Source organism: Micropterus dolomieu, linkage group LG03 (genome assembly GCF_021292245.1).
Source record: "Micropterus dolomieu isolate WLL.071019.BEF.003 ecotype Adirondacks linkage group LG03, ASM2129224v1, whole genome shotgun sequence".
Classification (NCBI taxonomy): Eukaryota; Metazoa; Chordata; class Actinopteri; order Centrarchiformes; family Centrarchidae; genus Micropterus; species Micropterus dolomieu.
This window is the reverse complement of record NC_060152.1, coordinates 13,280,673-13,301,867: the sequence shown is the minus strand read 5'-3', so window position 1 is coordinate 13,301,867 and position 21,195 is coordinate 13,280,673. Positions and strand designations below refer to the sequence as shown.

The window sequence follows — 21,195 nt, the reverse complement described above, 5'->3', positions numbered from 1 at the left end:
CTGTGCCATACTCAACAAACTGCAGAGACTGTGCCAAGATCCAGGAAACAACCACAACTGGTAAATACTTTACAGTGCACACTTTTATTGCCCTCAACCAGCAGGGGGCCTCATGATAAACAAAATATACTTCACTGACTGTAAGAGAACAACCAATAATGATACCAAAGGCTATAGGATTAGTTATTTACAAAAGTTAGGTGGCTCCCCCTCAGTGAGGTGAGCAGTACTATAAGAAATATTCAAATCCTTTACTTAAACTTGTACTACTACAATTTGAAAATACACCATTATTACTAATAACCATGCATTAAGTAATGCATACATACTACTAGTAAAGACAAGCAGGTATTAGCAGGAAAATATACCTAAGCATCAAAAGTAATTTTACTCATTTTAATATAAGGTCTTCTAAACATTGGTAATAAGAAATAATGAAATATTGAAAAAAGAGAGCTATAGGTATATGAAATGTGAAATATGAAAAAAAATGATTTTAATATTATTCTTATGAAAGGTCTCTAGAACGCTTGCCCAGTGTATTTATGTCAGAAATGCATTGCAATCAGGCTGGAACAAGATCATATCGGAAAAGCTGGTACTTTAGAAACTTCTGAGTGTACTTTTAGTTGGACCTTTTAATGACTTTATGGATAGTTGATTGTAGAGAGATTAGAGCGAATTGAGGGGAGAGGGAGATGGGAATGACATGCAACCCTCCGGTACCCGGCCGGACACTACCCCGTGCATACTCTACTATACTGTATGTAACGGTGTATATTTGATCTAATTTCAAGAAAAACAATGTAAACTTCTAATCTGCAAAGTTACTGCCAGCTAAACGTATTCAGAAACAAAAGATGGTGTTGAGGAATGATTTTTCGTTCTCATACTATAATACATGGTATTACATCTGGTGAAGCACGTTTCCCTTTAAACTCTCAGATCCCTCCTCGTTGTTTGAATTTAGTTTGGCTTCTATATTCATTTTTAAGTGGAGGAAATGTGAGGAAAGATTACCTATCATCACAGTAACCAATATGTCTGCCCACTCTCTCACACCTGTGGATATTTCTCATATACACCTGTACTGTTTGCATTTAGGCTGCCGCCGTTGCCCAGACATGTTTTGTCCTGTATTCATCCTTTTAAATCTAAATCCAAACATGTGATGTGTTTGTTCTCCAGAAGTAGCAGCTGTTACCTCAGATAAAGGTAAACACACAGCTTCCTCAACTTCCTCAGGACAGAGCAGCTCTTCCTCCAAACCCTGCACATTTCCTGAGTGAGTCATTGATTTCCCTAGATACAGTGCATAATAAATACCTCATAGAATGGAGTTTCAAAATTCCACAAAAACTTAAAATGCTCTCAAGGTCGCCGTATATTACATTATTTTAGCATTTGGTACAGACATTACAGATTTTGCAGACTGTCATTGTTCACGAGGTCACATACTTAAGATACTTGACATATTACACTTTACTCACACAGGTGTGGCCCTCGGTCAGTCCCAAAGTCTACAACTGGCCCACATCTTGAAACAGGTGAGGGCAATGTATGTGGAGAGTGTACAAAATTTTCAAATAATTTTTTTTGAGGAACTACAACAACTATTGGATGGACTTCCTTGAAATGTTTTAGACATTTGTCATTGATATTGGAATCCTACTGATGTAGGTGATCCCATGACTTTTCCTCTTGTGCCACCAGCAGATTGACTTTTATGGCTTTTAGTGAAACTATTGGGTAGATTGCCATAGAATTGTATATTTATGAAACCCCGAGGTTGATCTAATTTCAAAAACAATGTAAAATCCTACTTACCTTGGTAATTCCATAATTTTGCCTGTAGCGCCACCAGCAGCTCAAACTTTTTACTTATACTGTAACATATCTCAACATCTATTGGTTGGATTGGCACAAAATTATGTTCAAACATTAATAGTTTCCAGATGGTGAATGACTACTGACTTTGGTGATCCCCTAAATTTTCCTCTAGCACCACCAGGCGGTTCACATTTGAGGTTTCCACAGCCAGTGGATGGATTACCTTAAAAATGTTCCACTCAGGACGAATTGTAATAACTCTGGTGATCCCCTGACTTTGCCTTTAGTACCATAATCAGGTCAAAACCTCAATTTCTCCAATTCAATTTTTTTCTTTCTCTCAGACAAGACGCGCAGTCAGCTGGCCGCCATCTTGTGTCCAGTGGTTGCCATGGGATGCATGGCTCTTGTAATCCTGTTCTTTGTACGACGACCCGGAGATGAATCATGTTTCAAGCAAGGTAAGATGGTGTTTACATCAGGGACATGTTCAGTTTCTGGTGTCTCAGTTTAATCAGTCAAACCTGAACTTTACAATCACATCACTTCTGGGAAACAATAAACAGTTAACTGAAAGCCTTTGGAAATTTCTATGATTAGAAATGTGTCATTAGCTTTGCAGATATGTTATAGATGGTTAGTTGCTGTGTAAATCATATATATATGTTGATTCATCATTGGTAGACATGTGTAGAGAAACTGACTTTCTATTACTCATTCATTTATCTGCTGTTTTCCAGCTATTGCAAAGCTACGCAACAAGGTAAGTAGCTAATGTCAAAGCTTCATTCATCATTTACCAACATATGTGCCATCATTTCACTTTTATTTGCCCCACACTGTTGGACATGTTCTTCTTTAGGGAGGTAGAGATGCTTCTCATAAGCTGAAGGAGTCAACTCATCAGTTCTCCATAGACTCATCCAGTGCAAAGCAGCAGTCGTCGTCAGTTTCAGCAGCCAATCTGGGTATTGATGAGTGAAATGAAGACTTTCATGTGAAATATTTGACTCACTTTGTGGGGTCATTAAGAAAATAAAACATGTAAAAGATGCAGCTGTGTTACTGTTGTGAAGTGTACATAATTGTCCTTCTCCGTAAACTGTATATTGTATACTTAATGTGCTTCCATGGGTCAATTAAAACATTCCTTTAAATGCACTCTTTGCTTGTTCTTGTCTCTGCAGGTCCAGTCCATGTCCATAATCCTGGGACAGTCATCTTCAGCTTGCTCAGTCAGTTTACAGGCCAGGTTGGTCCTACAATTGAAGGTGGGAAGATGGCCCAAAGAGGGAACAGCGAAGAGGAAGACGAGAGAGACTGTCCTGTGTTTCATCCCACATCCTCTCCCAGTATTCATCTCTCTGAGGAGGAGAGGAGCGGAGAGATTGACAGCATTTTCTTTCCCTCCCAGGAGCAGGGGAAGGACTGCCATGTGTCCAAAGAGGAGGCACTATGATGCATCGTGCAAATAAACAAAGATTTTTTGTTGGTGGTTACACTGCCATCCAGACCGGTCCTAAAACATTCTTTTAAAAGGAAGAAACTGTAAAACTGTGAACCCACAGATGAGTGTGGAGCAGATTCATCTTTTTCTGGTGAACTGTGAATGACAGCGTTCTGCAGAGACATTTTCATCAGTAGGTTCTGGAAAAACCTGTGGCCGGAGCACACGAGAAACTTTAACTCCGGTAGGAACACCTGAGAGGTGATTTCCTTTGTAAATTTTATTTAAAATGTCTTGTAAATATTCTTTAATAAGCTCTGTCAGCTCTTTCTAAAGTATAAGACCTGAATGCTTAATGTTTTGAAGAAATATTGGGCATTTTGATCACAATAAAATTTTATTTTGAAGAAGAATAAAGTAGAAATGTATGTAAGTTAAAAAAAACTTTAACGTGATATGAATAATCTGATCAAAAAATTTTTTATATATAAATGTAAAGATTGTAAAATATCTTTAACTTTTGTGTACTATAGTACATACCACAACATAGTGCACAACTCATGCATAACCGTCACAGTGTCACACTCTCTGTGTTATATACACTTTTATCACCTCAAAGTCACAGATGTCAGTCACAGCATCGATCTTGAAACAATTGTTTTCTGTGGCTCCATTCGTCAGCGTGGGCCGAGTGACTTTTGCTTCCCTTTGTCATGAAGTCCAAAGCAACAAGAGATTTTTTGCATCTGGTGTGTGTGACTAAATGTCCACCTGTCAAATACTTGCTAATCCAAGTTCCGGCTCTAGTTCTTAACTCATACATCAATAGGTTGGTCACATTTCCCACACACTTCCTGGACAGGCGTGGATACTTCATCGTCCTGGGAGCATGGTGGTACCATTGCAGCTTTTGAAGCCAAAAAGTAGCCTGATTGACAAGAGAATAGGGGAGTGTTTTTTTAAGGAATAGATTAGATTGAAATACTACATAAAAATAACATTAGATAATGAAAAACATACATTTGTGCACATTATAAAATGAAAAAAGGTACTATGCTCAGTGTACTTGATATATTTGTATATTGCTGCAGGGTTATCAGCTCCATAGTAATAATCTACTAACCGTGCTTGGATCTGATCCAGCGCAGAAATGGCTTGATTTTTGTTGCAACAATTAGTGCAAATCCTGCACAAAGGAGGGCAATTATCACCAGGAACCACACAGTATCTGTAAGAATTAGTAAGTTTTTGAAAAGTTTAGATGAACACCCAGTGGATTTCCTTGTTTTTATTGGCACAGACAGAACTTGTAGCTTACTTTACCTCTGAGTGGTTTAGAGGGTACCCAGAGTGTGGTGAGGGTGACAGGTTTCACAGCTGAGGGGAAGAGATTAAAACAATTGATCAGCTCTGTGCAGACACATGTAATACTTCAATGTAAATAAATTGTTCACTGGTCAGATTAGTCAGTGAGCTCACTCTGAGGTCCGTTATTTTTAATACTCTGGTCAGGAAGTCTGGATGTAGGCTATAATCACATAAGGCGATTTATATTTAACTCGAGCCACCTTGTGTGTATGACCTTACTCCAGTAAACAAACAGTCACTAACTGAGGTCAGAACATGTAAAGACTTTATCAACATTATTATCAACTGATTAATTTGTATTTTTTTTAATAATTAAATCAACACGGAAGTATTACTGTTACCAGTATTGTGTTGTGCGGCAACATGTTGCCATTCCTGCTGTTTTAGCATTCTGGTTTTAAAGCAGTGACGGGTCCATTAAAAGAACAAAGACCCCCTTTTTATGCCAAATGATCAAACAGATGGAACAAAATATTTTGTTGTGCAAAAATCATCATGGAAGAAATCAATTACACAGTCTAAATCTGCGTAGTACCTCTGACAGCTGAATCTACTGTCCTTTAAAGCAGTATTAATAGCTTTGGGGCAGCAAAACACTTCACACATTATCCCCTCAAACATTACACATCCAGCAGATACACAGCAACATTAGCGTTAATTTGAAGTCATCTATTATGTTCCTCTCTCTCCTTTTAGCTCTGTTTGGTTCTCCACCAATTCCAGAGGGACATATTTGGCTCTTTAGCTGCTAAATGCTCCACTTTGTTCACAAGCTAGTTGCTAACTTTATCTGCATGCATTTAGTGCTGGGCAGGTAGCATACAGTTGGTTTTTCAGCTGCCTGCTGTGCTGCAAACAAGCCTGATGAGTATGTAGAGAGAGTGAACCAAAACAATAAAGTCACAAGCTGTAAAACCAGCTGGTCTTTATGTTTTTAATCACACTAATAAACTAGAATGTATGTAGTTCCAAGGTAAAGGTATGGTGGCTATATATTTATATCTCTCATTTAATGCACAGCACTTAAAAACTACACAAATCAAGTTATTTAATGAGTAACTTCGCTAAAAATCTTGGTGGTGGTTGGTTCAACCTGTACGCTCTAACACCACAGTAACGTTGGCTGTGGTGCAACAGATGCTGAACCAGAAAAGCTAGAGAAACAGTTTACAGTAAAATGGTTATGTCTACGGTAACCTTTCATCCTGGTGTTAAGTTTGATTCCCAGGGTTTTCCATATTATATGTAGAACTTATTTGAGAATGTCTTTCCTTATCTACTATTAGCTTTCCTCTGTGATGCTGCAGCTAACTGTCAGGTGACTCAAACTTTGTAATGCAAAGTGTTAAAAACATTTTCTGCTATTTCAATAGCTATGGGTCAAATTTGGTTGGCTGTGTGGAGGAGTGTCCTACCTGTAGGGGTAGTGGTCTGCATTGGCACACACTGTGTGCAGGGTTGGTCTTTGCATTTGTAGCCAGCTTTGCATCTGCACACAGCCGGATGAGCGGGGTTACATTTTGACTCAAACTCCATGTTTGCTGTAAAAAAGCAACAAATAACAACAGTTGTTACTTAAAGTATAATCATAATTCTGAGTATGTCTGTGACGAACAAACATGTACACACAAAGGATGTCTTTAAACAATGAGATAAATCAGAAAATGAGAAATGACTCACAAACTGGGCATGACAGGTAAAGATTCTGGGTTTAAGTCATATGACGGTTATATTATCACTTTTGATACCTCTTCTTTAGAGACAGACAGCTGAAATTTCTCAGTGAAAACAGTATTTCAATTTGATGAAACATTTTCTGTCTTACTGAATGCTATAACATGCAACATGCACACTTCAATATGAATTCACAAATTAACAAAGAGAAAACTACTTATTTGACCCCCATGGAGCCATAGCCATCACAAAAATATTTGTTTTAATAACCAGCCCAACATAGATTATGACATCATAAATAGTTATCATTTTGTGTCATTAAAGGTTACAGTCCATAGAGAACTTCCGATCTTAGTGGTTACATTTTGTACGTGACCTGACATAACAGCACATGTAGAGTGTCTTTAGCTAAAACTTAATTGTAACCTCAAAAACCGACACATTTTCAGTATGTTTGTTGGATCTAATTACATAATTACTACATTATTATCTTCAGTACACTCATGCCTTGGCACCCCAGTTTCCCAATGCTGACAATGAAATGTCTCCACAAGGAACATTTAAATTGAATATTTTAGAACAGATTACAAAACCTCTGCAAGTGATTAATAAACTCTTAGATTTGGCAATGTATGGTGATATTATTTTTGCTTGTCCTCACCCGGAGGTCACATTTTCACCACAGAGCAGTTAATCTGGAGATTTTGGAGCTGGCAGGGATTCTTGTTCAGGGGTTCTTTAGCAAGGTTGAGAGGTTGTTACCCCACTCACTAATTCACTCTGCTGTCCACGATGATCTATTATTGTACAATGTAAAAAGATTAACTTTGGAAGTCTTCAAATTGCTATTATTCTAAGATTCTAAGATTATCATAAAGAAAGTAAAAGACAGAAATAAGCGCAAAGGTTATGGGTGACTGCAATTCAGTGAAGTAGATATAACTGAAGTAACTGACATCATTTAAGGGGATTTAGGAACTGAAAATGTTATACTGAAGGCAAATTAGTACTAAAGTCTGCTTTGAAACTCGGTTTGCACATCCAAATCCTTGCAAATAGTTAACACCCTGATGAGGACCAAAGTATAACCAAAGAAACGCTGTTGTATTGCAAGAGAAGTTTGTGAGATTTTTGTGTGGGTTGAATAATTTCCAACTAAATTAGTTTCCATAGCCGTTAATTGACATAAAGCCCCTGCATGTGTAGGATTAGTGTTTTATTGACATTTTCAACACCCACCTTCATCCCCCCAAATTCAGCAAATAAATATTTATATAGGTTTTATAAAGTCAACTATCAATGAGTTCTACATGTAATTTCAGATTAAAGGATTAAAAGCTGCATTGTTTGCAGCTGCACTGAAACATTGGGTTGAAATATGCTAACCTTTTGATTACAATATGTCAAGAAAGTGTCTTGGTGCGCAAGTAAAAGTCAAACTCTCCTCAAATATCCATGTACCCATAAATTCAGAGAATCACATACTTTCTCTCACTTCTGTGTTTTCTGTCTTCTATGCTTTCCACAGTGACATTTAAAAATAAGCATAACAAGTTTTTGCTCACCTGTTGCAGGGCAGAGACCTGAGTAATAACATAGGATATGACATTTATGTCTGCTGCTCTTTCCGATGTTTACCACTTTTCTGTGTTTTTCTTTTTTCTTCTTTCCACTGACGATGGTCTACCTTTTGAACCTCCTTCTGTTTTACCACCATTGGTGGGCTGCGCTGCTACTAATGGTGGGGTTATTAGCATGTACCATTCTGCAGAATCCCACCCTGATAACCCTCTGAGCTGGTTCACTGAGGGTTTCTCAGACCCCCCATCCCCTCCTCCTTTGAATTTCTGTCTGACTGGATCCCACCATGACAGATGTAATGGGAAATCCCCTCGCATGTGTGACTTTAGGGTTGTATTAACTTCTCTGAAAGCATGATCTACAGACAGAGTTGAGTAACAACTCTTCTCTAAAGTGCTGTACCTGGACATAGTTGGTGGTTGGTCCACTGATGAATCACTTTACATGTCTTGCTCAAAAAGACAGACTTCACACATACACAAAATAAACAGGGAACCACATTGCTTCACAAGGGGGACTGAAATGATAGATAGTATTTTCAGAGTACTGTTTAATCACAGATATGACCACTTGACATCCATTGCTCTGTGTTTCTGTGTTTCAGCTCTATTTATTAACATTTTCAGCAGACTTCTTCAACCTGCATATCTCATAGTGATACAGACTAGTAATCATATTTGCATATTGCCGATGTAAAGAAAATGGTTTATATCTCCTATATGAGCAAGAACCCCCCCCCCTTTAAAATATTCTTGAATATCTGTTAGCAGTGGCTGTAAATTAATATACAACATCATATAAACCATAATAATATCATTGCTATTATCAATGGCGGTTTCTGTTGTAGGTCTAAATTTCACACAGTTCAGGCCTCACACATACTTAGCACCAGACCCCTAAGACAAAAGCTGTGAAATTACTCACGTTTAGTGCAATTTAAACACAAATTGCAGGCCATCTCCACATTGTAGTTATCAGAATAAAAGTTCTCTGGGCAGGCTTGACACGTAATTTCACAACTCTTGAATGCACGCCGCATCATATATTCACCTGCAATTCACACAGTTATTCACAGTTATTGCTTGTTTGCATCAAAACTATGGAATCTGTGATGATAAAAAAAGAAGCCATTGTACCTGGTCGGCACCTGTTACAGCACGACAAGGGGTTGTCCACTGGCCAGGGATATTGTGTCTGATTGCACTGTATGGAAAGCATAGGAGAGAAGAGAGAGAGGGCGTACAGGAAAGTAAAAGCAAAATAACAGCGTGGCTTCATCTGGGAATAGGAAAAAAAGAGGAGGAGGATGAGCAGAAAGAGGAGGAGGAGGAAAACAAAGATTTATTTAGTCAGATATCTTCACATGCTAACGTTAGTGGAAGTAAAACAACCATTGTTGATAAAAATGACTAAAGTCTATCTGGGCTTTATAGTATTCACACAAGTCATAATAGACAAAGATATACTGTACACACACATTGCATATTTGGAAACAATATATATAACATGTTACATATAACACAATAGTACTGATAAAGAATATCAGACTAATACAAACACTTTACAGAGCTTAAATCCTGAGATTACATGAACATAAGTCTACTAACATTCAATACAACAGGACAGTTTAATCAAAAGGTTTTACAGCTACAGCTGAAAGTCTTTACTTACTGTGGATGAGGAGGTGAGACAACATCTAACCTGGGACCCTCTGAGTGTGAGACTGAACAGGGGACCAGAAGTGTGTCAGGGGATTATTCACATTCACACATGTCGTGATGACTCATAATGAAAGTGTAACATTTTACCGGAACTTTTGAAATCTTTCATCCTGTCTCTGTCTCTTTGCTGCGACCCCCTGGCTCTGTGCACAAAAACATGCCCTCCACCAGCCTCCACTTTTTTTCCACAGGCACCATCTCTCTCGTTTCATCCAAAATCAATCTTTTGGCTGCAAACAACCTCACGCTTTCGTTCTCTGGCGTGCATCTGTCCCTACCTCTTTCTTTCTCTCCTTCTTAGACTTGGATGATGAGGTCATTTCAGTAAAATATCATACACCAGTCATTTAACTCCAAGCCATCCTGTTGCTCTTACAGAAAGCTGTTGAGGAGATGAACATTATTCCAAGAAATGGTGTTATGCTAATGAGATATTCTGCAACTTCATGACAGACAAGAGTGAGCAATTTAAAGAGGTTCCTAATAACAACACCAAAGGCAAAGATAAGACAAAAATTCTTTATTAAAAAGTGACATTACTCATTGTATCATGAATGTGAACTGATATGTCTGCTTTCAGATGTAGTGACCTGCAACATATTGAAAGGGGCAAACTGGATCGGATTTGTTATGTTTTATTTAGAGGGTTTAGGGCACTTTTGTCTGAGTTACTCCTAACTGCATTACAGTTAATAATCTGTGTGTGGTAGCTAAAATTACTAAAATTACTTGTGTAGACAACTAAGGTTTGAATTGTCCAAAACGAGAGTAAAATGCTGCTGGCAATAAACAGAGTAAGTGAATGTCTGGGGAAATTCCTTCTATTACAGTATAAACTTTGTAGGTGGGACAGCTTTTTGTGTTATTAGTTTATTAGTGGTAAACAGCTCATTTGCATTTGTGTGAAAATCTTTCCCAAACACTTACTAAACCATGTTCTTTAATTTTCTTGACTGACTGCCTGTCTATCTCTTAAAAAAATCCTTTATTTCCTCATCCATATCAACTGAATTAGACATTGAGTGGCAGCACTTCCACCATTTGGCAATCATGTGCACGCCTGTCATTTCTTCACAAAAACCAGGCCACAACACGTGAACTGGCTTAAGGGTGACAAAGCAGCATCATAAAGGGGCTGTCTCTGAGGCCAGTGTGGCTCTTGGTGAGCAGCACCACTCAAACAGAGTACGAAGATGACTGGAAGAGAGATGACTGCGCATCAAAACCACTCTGAACTGACTGAGAGCAAACCTGGTCATGCTTATCTTGAGGTTTCAGTATTAGGCTGCTTGACTGTAAGGGTTAGTATGTTTGATTAGAACGTAAGAGGACTCTTTGCCAGGAACATGTCAACAGTGTTGTGATGAAGTAAACAGATACTACACAAAAGCGTTTGCTACATATAGACTCAGAGCTGGTTGCACAGGCTGCATGAAACTCACCAGCATCTGCGTGAAGATTAAAGCGTCTGCCTGCAACATATGGCAGTGTAGGTATCTGAAAACTTGAGAAATATAGATAGCAATGGGCGGTAGGGGAAGTAGAGAGATGAACATTGCTCAGTGAAAAGGAAGGATGTGGTTTTTCTGAGGAAGCATTTGTCTTACTCTGCTGACTGAGCTCTTTCGTGTATACTGTATGAGCAATGTCACGTGAGGGTACACTCTGCTGGCCTGCTTAAGTACCACCTTAATCAAATACTACTTTTTTAAATTATGGTGCCCTTAATTACAGTGCGTTAAGTTCTACTAATTTGGAGAAAATAATAAGCAATGACTTTCCCAACCATTAGCTCTCACAGGGTTACTCTTAAACCTTTGCCCTCAGGCCCCCCTTCCCTCATCAGGGAAAAAAAGCAAACAACCAGCCCAGCTCACTGTGTCCTCACCAATAGGTAGCCTACTGCCCAAGATACTATGACAGTTCCAGCTCTGAAACAAAATTAAGATGATAACTTAGTGCAGCCGATGCAAAGAGCAAACAGCAAGGAGGGAGTGAGAGCTTTCACAAATACAACCAGCTAATTATCGCCCAATCATCACACAAGCTGTGTGTGGACAGCAGAATGTGGATGCATGGCAGCCAGCCCTCAAACCCAACATTTAATGAGCCTACACGTCACACACACTCACGCAGCACACACAGAAACACACAACTGACACATTTTTTTCATATAAAGAAAAAATGTAGTATTACATTCTCAGAATTTACAAGAGGGGACAAATGATTAAGAATTGGTCTAGAGTGCGTCTCATAAAGTATTTAAAGTGCCCCCTAACTCACCAACTCACAAAACTGATATTTTTGGGGAGTCTGGGGCAGATTTGCCTACACCTCAATCTAGCCTACTCACGTGCAGGTTTTTCTCTGGAGGACAGAGATCGGATTTCAATGTGGATAACGAGAACGCATTAAAAATACTCGGTTTGAGGTCCAATAAGGTTTAGTTGTGGGAGTAAATGTTAAGTAGCCTATTTTGAAAATGATAAAAATAACCTAGCCTATATAACATAAATACAAAAAAAAACAAGCATTTAAAAGTTATGTAGCCTATGTCCCTCTCCTGTTCCCAAAGTAAAAACATAGGTCCCTACCCAGTTCTTAAAAAATAAAATAAAGAACAGTCCCTTATTAAAAATGAATGTAATGGTGAATGTGGTCTAATGGATTTGTGAACTGCCATGCACCTGTGTGTTTATCGGCGCTAACCTCTCAATTTGCCCATTATATAGCCTATGTTTAAGATGTGTTTTTGCCCTCAGCCTTCTTGCCAAACACTTCTTCGCAATTCCTTGAAATGTGTTCGTGACGCAGCTATTTCCCGTTTGAGTCCGCCTCCGCCCGAGCTTGGCAGAGAGGGGCAACGGCAGCGTCTGTCTGCTCTCAGTAAAAACAAAAAAGTAAACTAACTTACAGTTAATATTCATGTGGACATATGGACCTGAAGTAAAGAGATACCCCTCGCCGTAACACTGGCCGTCCAGGTAAGTGGCGGTAAAATACCTCTGCATGTCAGTCTGTGGGAAGGGGAGATTCATATCAGGCAGTGGGCGTAATGTGGTGTGCAGCCTACTTAAAACGAAACCATTTAGACAAGAAACAAAAACGGTAATATCTTGACTGTAGATTTACCTCTTAAATAGTAACGTTAACGCTATCTGTAAACACGTAAGCCAAGTCGTCAGGTTGAGTTTTGAAGGTTATAAAATTACTCCAGTTGTAAAAGTTCAGGAAATGCGTTTCAGTGCATCAGGGAAGCTGCCAAACAAGTGATAGGGAATGTCTCTGCGAACCACATATTCCATGAAATAACCTTACTTTATGTGTGTTGAATCCCCTAAAATCACTTACAAACGTTTTATGGCGCAATCGAGACAACCTAATTGACAAATTCAGCCAACAATTTGCCATTAATTTCAAATTCCTTAGTTTAAGGGTACATTAAGATATGCTATTATGCATTAAAACAAACTAAAAGACAGTGGCTTTTACATTTTATCCAAATAACTAATAATATTTAACATAATTTCTTGCTTATCTGTAGCTGACCTTGCAGATTGTTTCATTTATTTGCTTAGGTGTTGATAAAAATCACCTGTGAAACTAACCATGACTGCAGTTAGGCCTATTACTGTTCCATGCTACATACAGGAACAGTTGGTCCTGGCATACTGACCCTTTTTAAGGTAATATTGACATATTTCACAAGGCATTCACTACTGCATCTAAACATAGCAATAACCATACATCTGATATGTCTACAGCATATTTACTAAACAACTACAGAAACACATGTAAAGCTGTACTTGACTCCATAGCAGCTGTTTGAAAGCTGGAAATAAACTAAATAACAGCACCAGAGAGAAATTAGCAAACAGTATTCTCCTCAGTGGCCCCTGTGACCTATGGTGTTTCCCAATGCTACGTCTTTGGACCCTTGTTGTTCTCTACATGTTACGACTGGGACAGATATTTAAAAACACAAAATCCAGTACCATTATGCAGATGACACACATTTATGTCCCATTAAAAACAGTGAAGAAGGCTATTTTGTCCCAAAACCTCCTCCAGCTAGACGAAAACAAATGGGAAATAATTCTCTCCAATCCCCCAGATTAATCCCTATATTACAGAATTATGTTGGATTCCTGTCGTCACATATCAAACCTGCGGCAAGAAACCTGGGTGTTATATTTGACAGTGACCTTTATCATCTTGATAAGATTATTATGTTAACTCACAATATTTAGGAGCCAAAACAAACTATTTAACACCTTCAGCTGGCAACAAACGCAGACACTCAGCTTTAAACAAATATTGACAAGACAATATCACATCAGCCCTGTTTTAGCCCCTCTTCACTGGTTACCTGTTAGTTTTAGAATTGATTTTAAGGTTTTACTGATTACTTTTAAAGCACGTCATGGTTCCAGCTACATTGTTGAACTGCTGCTTCCCTGTGAGCCAGGCTGTTATTTTATTCATTCTAGCCCACTGTTTTAATGCCAAAAGGCCTTGTTCTGTTTTACTATTAGTATATATCTTTATTGTTGGCTTTATTTTACATTTATTTTTATTGTTTGAACTATGTTTTTGAAAGCGCTGTATAAATAAAGATTATTATTATAGGATTATCTATTATTATAATAATTTTTAGAAAGATCCTGTCATGGACTCTAGTGTAAACTGTGACCTATTGGTGGTGCTATAGAGCTCTTTGGAGTAATACCTTTTGAAAAACATGATGCTAACACTAAGTTGTTGTTTTTTAAACCTGTGTCATTAATACAGATAATTAATCTTGACTTAGTTATACATTTAAGGCATTATAAGTTTTAATTAGTAGTGGTAGATGGACTTTAATATAACTCACATACATATAGTTTTCCTTGCAGTTGACCTCAGATGGATTGAGTTTAATCTGAGAGATAATGGAGGGAGGCGTCCACAGAGGAAGCTGGAATAAAAAAGGCCATGTTGGCACAATACTGCTCCTTATGGTGAGAAACACTTACTTCACTAAACACGTTGAAATTGCATGAATATATGACTAACTGTCATGTGATGGACAATAAAGTTTTTCGTTGTACATTCATTGTGTTTTCTTTGCAGTGCGTTTTCATCCCCAGTTTGACATCATTGTGTCCAGATGGTGACTATCCTAATGACAAGGGAATTTGTTGCAACAAATGCCCTCCAGGTACTTCATGGCCTCCTGCACACCACACATGATTGACAGTAGCATGCTCATTATTGAAAATATCACACAGGCAGATGTCTTCTTCTATCAAATCCATTCTACAAAGTCTTAAGTCTCACATGTGATGTTCATGTTTTCCAGGTTTTAGGCTTACAGAACAGTGTCATACTGTGGGTCAGAGAAGTAACTGCTCACGTTGCCCTGATAGACAATTCATGGACCAGATAAACTTCTTCCCCAACTGCAGACGTTGCAAAAGCTGCAAAGGTAGAGTGATGTTACCTTTTTTCAGAATCAGTTTCACCTCTTTGACATGCAAGTGTTGGTCAGGTGATGGTTTGCTTTGTTCACCTTTTCTCTCCTTTTAACTTTTCTCCAGAAATTTACAATGAAGTAGTGGAATCACCATGTCAAAAAGAAAAAAACACTATTTGTCGCTGTGCGGACGGTTATTACAAAGTTTCCATCTTCTCAGAAAAATACGATTGTCGCAAATGTACACAATGCGGCAGTAATGAAAAGCAAAAACAGGCTTGTAAGTAAGATCTGTCAATATATTAAATTATACTTTACTAATACTAGCCTTTTATTTATTCATTCTGTGGCTCATCCAGCTTTTCCTCAGTTCAGTCTTAATAGAATTATTTTTATTGTGCACAGGTACACCAGTGAACAACACTGTGTGTGAATGTACGGAGAACTTCTATAGAGTCAACAAGGTCTGTGTACCCTGCAACAAGTGAGTATACTAATGTATATAAGCTTTTGGTGCATGCGTTGTTCCCATCCTTCTGTTTGGGATGGTTTTAGTTAAAGTTGTTAATGGGGAAGTCGGGTTGTTGAAATGAAACTTGTAGCACACGTCCGACTTTGTTCAATTTTTCCATTTGTTGGCAACAGAAGAGAGAAGTAACGAGGCACTAAGCCCGAGTCACTGACATTTCAGCATTTACTAAACAAATGCTCACTTATTAAATATACTACCTCATGTACTTCTGTTTCACCCAATGTATGCCTCGTTCACTGAGGAAGGACCTTCAAAGTAACTGGATGAAAATCCCTTTTGTGGTCTTACAGTATAGATCAATAAATCTGTCAGACATGTTTGTCAAACTGTTGTGGATTTGAAACAGGATATGGTTAAAGGCATTTGAAAAGGGAATTATCAGTGAAAATTGTGGTTCTGTCCAGAAGACTCTTTTAAGTGAGTAATGTGTCCAGATTTAAATTAAGTAATAAGTGTTAAGTAGTAGGTGGATAGACACAGATATTTGTCACAGATAAAAGAGCGAAAAAGAAGGGGGGCCTGGAAGAAACAACTGCCCATATGTCCTAGCATGATCTAAATTTCAATGTTCAAAAACAATTTTTTTAGTGTTTACATGCAGTTTGAAGTAATTTGTTGGTGTGATAAAAGTTCATGAGCCATTGTGTAAATCACTTCCTCTTAAAATGTGCTACTTCCTCCTAAATGTTGTGAAACATCCTGTCTGTTCTCCACAGTTGTACCACCGAGTGCAAACATCACTGTTCATTACCAACAGAAGGTGAGCACTAGTAACAAGGATATGATTATAAGCCAGACTTTCATATGAAAAAGTTAATACACTGGCATCCAGAATGACAATAGATTTTTCAATAGGAATACAGTAGCTTTGAGCCTACTTAGCCAGATTCTGCTCGTCACTGATATCAAAGTGTTAAATTAACTGGTCCTATAATTTTTACAAAATCTGATAAAGAAGAAATTATGTGTATAATGTATAATGAACACAGCTGTACTGTAGTGACGGTGGCAACCAGGTATTGGACAGCAGCAGTCTGACATGAAGGGTCAAAATCTAATTTTATCTCCACAATTGTTACTGGTAAGATCTTTGCAGAGTAGCCAGGTTTGTGTGTTTTCTTCAAAAATTTGGCTCTTAAGATGTGAAAACGAGTGAAAAAGCTAAAAGATATGGAGGATACCTGATCTAATGATCTGGCGACCAGCTGTACTACACATTGTCTGCTAGCTGCACTACTGACAATAGTAAAGTCTGAGAGGAGATGAATGAACAGCAGTTTGAAGTGGTTAGTTTGATTAGCCATTTCACAAAAAATGTCTCCAGCAGAGTCAATTCAGTCAATTCAATCCCTTTTTTGTGAAATTTCAATCAGTACCATCTGACTTTTAGCAAACACTGTCACTACTGCTAGCTACAGTAGCTAGGAAGCTCATTGTATCAAATGAGCCAGTGTCAGTCATAGTAAAATCTTAAAATAAATTTTCAATTGGTTAGTCCATCCATCTATTTTCTGCCACTTATCCGGGTCCAGGTCGCACTAATATAACTGGTTATATCATTAGGCATGTACTGATGGGTAGTACTGCAAAAAAAGTGATATAATAAATAGGCCATATCGTCCCACTGGTTTTCCATCATACTTTCATGCTTGAACCGTGATGATGATGATGATAATCAAAACTTGGCAAACCCTGTATATCCTTGTCTAGCATCAAGATCAGATCTTTATAAAATGTGAAAGAAGGCGTTGATCAGATGTTCAGTAACTGCAGTGTTTTTTAGCTGTCGGTTCTTTGTTAGGTTTTACAACAACAGAATGTAGTTTGTAGTAGACTGTCTCAAAACATTATTGCTTTTTTAACACATTATGTGTCTTCATGTCTTGTTCTCCATGTCCTGCTATAGATCCTTATTATCCTTATGTCCATAAAGGTCTTATTGCTGGAGTTGCAGCTGCAGTGCTGGTATTGTTGGTGCTGGTATTTTTCATCACCTATACTGCCACAAAATGGTCTACCAAAAAGAAGTTGCTGAAATCGTCCTCCCAACCTTCCGATGCCTCTCTGGACACATGCCAGGTACACTGATCCAACTGTCTTTGGTTACTTTTCTTTGCTGGGTGTACGCCTACGGTCAATAAAATGTGATCTGTCTTTGTTTTTAAGCAAATCCTGATGCAGAGTGAGGAACCCTCAAACAACACAGTCAGGGCTGTTCCAACAAGTGAACAGGACCAGCCATCCAATCTGCCTGACTGCGTCCCCTTGGAAATCAAGAGTGAGTATACAGGTGCTGGTCATATAATTAGAATATCATCAAAAAGTTGATTTATTTCAGTAATTCTATTCAAAAAGTGAAACTTGTATAATTTATACATTCATTCCACACAGACTGATATATTTCAAGTGTTCATTCCTTTTAATTTTGATGATTATAACTGACAACTAATGAAAACCCCAAAATTAGTATCTCAGAAAATTAGAATATTGTGAAAAGGTTCAATATTGAAGACACCTGGTGCCACACTCTAATCAGCTAATTAACTCAAAACACCTGCAAAGGCCTTTAAATGGTCTCTCAGTCTAGTTCTGTAGGCTACACAATCATGGGGAAGACTGCTGACAGCTGTCCAAAAGACGACCATTGACACCTTACACAAGGAGGGCAAGACACTAACGGTCATTGCTAAAGAGGCTGGCTGTTCACAGAGCTCTGTGTCCAAGCACATTAATTGAGAGGTGAAGGGAAGGAAAAGATGTGGTAGAAAAAAGTGTACAAGCAATAGGGATAACCGCACCCTGGAGAGGATTGTGAAACAAAACCCATTCAAAAATGTGGGGGAGAATAACAAAGAGTGGACTGTAGCTGGAGTCAGTGCTTCAAGAACTACCACGCACAGATGTATGCAAGACATGGGTTTCAGCTGTCGCATTCCTTGTGTCAGTTGGCCAACATTTCTAAAAATCCTTTTTTGTATTGGTCTTAAGTAATATTCTAATTTTCGGAACGAATGAATATAATATCCAAGTTTCACTTTTTGAATGGAATTACTGAAATAAATCAACTTTTTGATGATATTCTAATTATATGACCAGCACCTGTATTTTACACTGCACATAGCAGCACATGCTCCTGAGCACTGGTCCTGTGTGTTTGGGCTCAAGAATACAGAAAACGATTGTACCAACTCTTATCTCTTCCCTTCAACACCCCTCTCCTCAGTCCCTGACGTGATCTACATGGTACTGGATCTGGTTCCTGTGCTGCAAGTGAAGCAGCTGGTGCGTTATCTCGGTGTGAAGGATACAGAGATCGAACAAGCAGAGCTGGATCACCGATCCACCCGGGAGGCTCACTACCAGATGCTGAGGGTGTGGGCCGAGAGAGGGTCACGTGGAGGAGGACGAGGTGGAATGCTGCACTGGCACTTGTTGCAGGAGTTGATGGACGAACTGAAGAAGATGCACCTGGGACGGGCAGCCGAGGAGCTGGGTACAAAGTATGGCATTCAGTAATTCTGCTACGTGTTCCAGGTGGAATAAAAAGCCTTATGAAACCAAGTATTGGACTTACGGACAGCATCAAAGCATACAAACTGACACGGTGCTATCACCAAAGCAGTTTTATTTCACAGCAACCAGCATCACTGAGCACTCTACCTCTTGTCCTGCTAATCACTCGCTGAGATGACATGGTCGAACTACTGAGAGCAATGAATCAATTGGTTCTGGGAGGGAGAGTCACAGAAAATGGGACTATACACTGATACAGTCTGCTTAAAACTTGTAAAGAACTTTTAGCAGTGTGTTTTTGAATCTAAAAGGAATAATAAGACCTTTTGGGAACTAGATGAGATGATTGTTACCACTCGTGTGTATGGTAAATGTGAAGCTACAATCACAAGCAGGTAAGGATAGCTTTGTTAAAAAACTGGAAACAGGGCAACACAGCTAGCCTGGCTTTGTCTAAATGTAACTGATACCACCAGCACCTTCAAAGTGCACAAAATCGTTTGTTAAAGCTAGACAAAGCTACAGCTACAGTATAGAGGTGCAGGTAGGTAGACCATAGGACAGATTCAGGCTAGCTCTTTCACCGGTCTCCAGTCTTTATGCTAAGCTAAGCTAACAGTATTTACCATACAAACACGAGAGTGGTATCGAGTTGAAATTGAATAAGCATATTTCCCAAAATGTCAAACTAATCCTTTAAGGGTCATGGAGCCTTTTATAAGATGCACATTTTCTATGATATTACTGTACTGTACATTTTATCTGTGGAAATATGGGGGAATATCATTGTCTTAACAAATTGTATCATCCATTGTACCTACTCTTCATGCACAGTTATGCCAATTAAGCTATTCTTTTTCTAGTACTATTAATCTAAGACTTTTTATTTAGCAGGGGGAAGTGCAAAATCAAATACTGATTATTCAGCCACAAAGTTAACTGGTAATGTTTTAATAGTGCTTCCTGGTTATACTGTATCTTTGTGCAAATATTATGTGAACAACGACAAAGCTGGGGAGGCTTAAAGTTCATACTTAATGTAGACCAGACCCCTGCCACTTATTAAAGCTTTACAGCCCCATTCTTTTAAGCCTCATCATAGAAGCGTTATTCGTGACTGTTGGAGAATATCTGACACTCCCTGTCTCAGTATGCTTTAGCCGAGCAACTTTTATAATTGGCAGTCTCAGCCTGCAAATTCAGATGTGAATTAGTCACACTCAGACTGACGACGTGTCATTCCAAAGCACTTTTACATGTATGATTATACTTCTAAATGTACTTACATATAAAACTTAAATGTATTATACTTTTGAACAGAATCATACATTGAGTGAACAATCAATGTTGAAGAATGTTGAGCACTGTACAAATGATGATGTGTTGATATTGCAACTTTAAATAAACATCACATTTCTTAATGTGTGTATCTGAATTGTTCCATAAATTAGGCTGGACTGGAGGACATCTTTCCTCCTTTGTCTTAACTTAACCCTAACTGTGAAGTCTTTTTTGACATGACCTGGTCTTTTCATCTTTTTTTCTCTTTCCTGTAGCTACTTTATTTTGGCTTGTCCACTTCCCTATAACTTCTTACCTGCCAGCAGTGCCATCAATCCCCAGAGTTTCATGGTTGAGCTCACATTTATGCCACATTCTGTTATGTAATGTGCAAACAAAACAACTGCTGCTTTTGCTGTATAAAAACACAAGACCTCTCTTCCCCTCTTAAAATGATTTCTTCCTGTTTGCTCAAGGTGATCAAAAACCCTGACTGACAGAAAACAATAGATCATCCTCAAAAAAATCTGTCCTCACCTAAGACACGCTAAACACTTTCAACTGAAACACATTAACTGGCCTTAGCACTGATTTGTTGGCTGCAGAATCCAGTTGTTCCTGTTAGGCCAGTTGCAGAGGGCAGGGGTGCAGGTGAAAGGAATAGAGGGAGGGACCAATCCAGGCAGAGAGAAAGAGGAGGGGAAAGCTAATAGAAACCAAACATGAGTGGGTGAAACAAAATGGATCCAACCAAGCCCAGGTAAAGTCTACAATTTTATCTTTTAAAAAGCAA

General features: G+C 38.5%; 3 protein-coding genes across 10 annotated transcripts in view; 2 read left to right on the top strand and 1 right to left on the bottom strand.

The window, feature by feature from the left end:
- si:dkey-260g12.1 (tumor necrosis factor receptor superfamily member 5) overlaps window positions 1–3,341 on the top strand; it is a 9,705-nt gene extending 6,364 nt beyond the window's left edge. For all 6 annotated transcript variants that reach the window (XM_046045862.1, XM_046045860.1, XM_046045863.1 and 3 more), the window contains 6 exons: window positions 1,189–1,285; window positions 1,495–1,547; window positions 2,175–2,291; window positions 2,571–2,593; window positions 2,693–2,798; window positions 3,018–3,341. In XM_046045862.1, the coding sequence (XP_045901818.1) occupies window positions 1,189–1,285; window positions 1,495–1,547; window positions 2,175–2,291; window positions 2,571–2,593; window positions 2,693–2,798; window positions 3,018–3,289 (668 nt within the window). In that variant the 3' untranslated portion in view covers window positions 3,290–3,341. The remainder of the gene's footprint in view (window positions 1–1,188; window positions 1,286–1,494; window positions 1,548–2,174; window positions 2,292–2,570; window positions 2,594–2,692; window positions 2,799–3,017) is intronic.
- A 316-nt stretch (window positions 3,342–3,657) lies between these two features.
- Window positions 3,658–9,743, bottom strand: cd27 (CD27 molecule). The gene is made up of 8 exons (XM_046045867.1): window positions 9,709–9,743; window positions 9,572–9,623; window positions 9,037–9,178; window positions 8,825–8,950; window positions 6,061–6,186; window positions 4,601–4,654; window positions 4,401–4,505; window positions 3,658–4,205 (listed from the first exon to the last, which is right to left on the bottom strand). The coding sequence occupies exons 3-8, from the start codon at window positions 9,176–9,178 to the stop codon at window positions 4,093–4,095; spliced, it is 666 nt and encodes a 221-aa protein (XP_045901823.1). The 5' UTR covers window positions 9,572–9,623; window positions 9,709–9,743; the 3' UTR covers window positions 3,658–4,092.
- A 2,719-nt stretch (window positions 9,744–12,462) lies between these two features.
- tnfrsf1a (tumor necrosis factor receptor superfamily, member 1a) lies at window positions 12,463–20,542 on the top strand. 3 transcript variants are annotated; one of them, XM_046045789.1, is made up of 10 exons: window positions 12,463–12,605; window positions 14,517–14,621; window positions 14,734–14,821; window positions 14,963–15,088; window positions 15,201–15,356; window positions 15,482–15,560; window positions 16,325–16,368; window positions 17,542–17,687; window positions 17,775–17,886; window positions 18,832–20,542. In XM_046045789.1, the coding sequence occupies exons 2-10, from the start codon at window positions 14,553–14,555 to the stop codon at window positions 19,122–19,124; spliced, it is 1,113 nt and encodes a 370-aa protein (XP_045901745.1). In that variant the 5' UTR covers window positions 12,463–12,605; window positions 14,517–14,552; the 3' UTR covers window positions 19,125–20,542. The 3 variants fall into 3 exon arrangements, with proteins under 3 accessions (XP_045901745.1, XP_045901743.1, XP_045901744.1); XM_046045787.1 differs by having other exon boundaries at window positions 17,515–17,687; XM_046045788.1 differs by having other exon boundaries at window positions 14,505–14,621; window positions 17,515–17,687.
- The last annotated feature ends 653 nt before the right edge of the window (window positions 20,543–21,195 follow it).

Excerpts from the sequence above, each read along its gene's own strand:
- cd27 (XM_046045867.1), bottom strand. The coding sequence starts at position 9,178 with ATGAAGCCACGCTGTTATTTTGCTTTTACTTTCCTGTACGCCCTCTCT. Across the intron at positions 8,951-9,036 it reads CTGTAACAGGTGCCGACCAG|GTGAATATATGATGCGGCGT; the intron begins GTACAATGGCTT and ends TGTGAATTGCAG. Across the intron at positions 6,187-8,824 it reads GTGTTTAAATTGCACTAAAC|CAAACATGGAGTTTGAGTCA; the intron begins GTGAGTAATTTC and ends GCTTTTTTACAG.
- tnfrsf1a (XM_046045787.1), top strand. The coding sequence starts at position 14,553 with ATGGAGGGAGGCGTCCACAGAGGAAGCTGGAATAAAAAAGGCCATGTT. Across the intron at positions 16,369-17,514 it reads CTGTTCATTACCAACAGAAG|ATCCTTATTATCCTTATGTC; the intron begins GTGAGCACTAGT and ends GTCCTGCTATAG. Across the intron at positions 17,887-18,831 it reads CGTCCCCTTGGAAATCAAGA|TCCCTGACGTGATCTACATG; the intron begins GTGAGTATACAG and ends CCCTCTCCTCAG.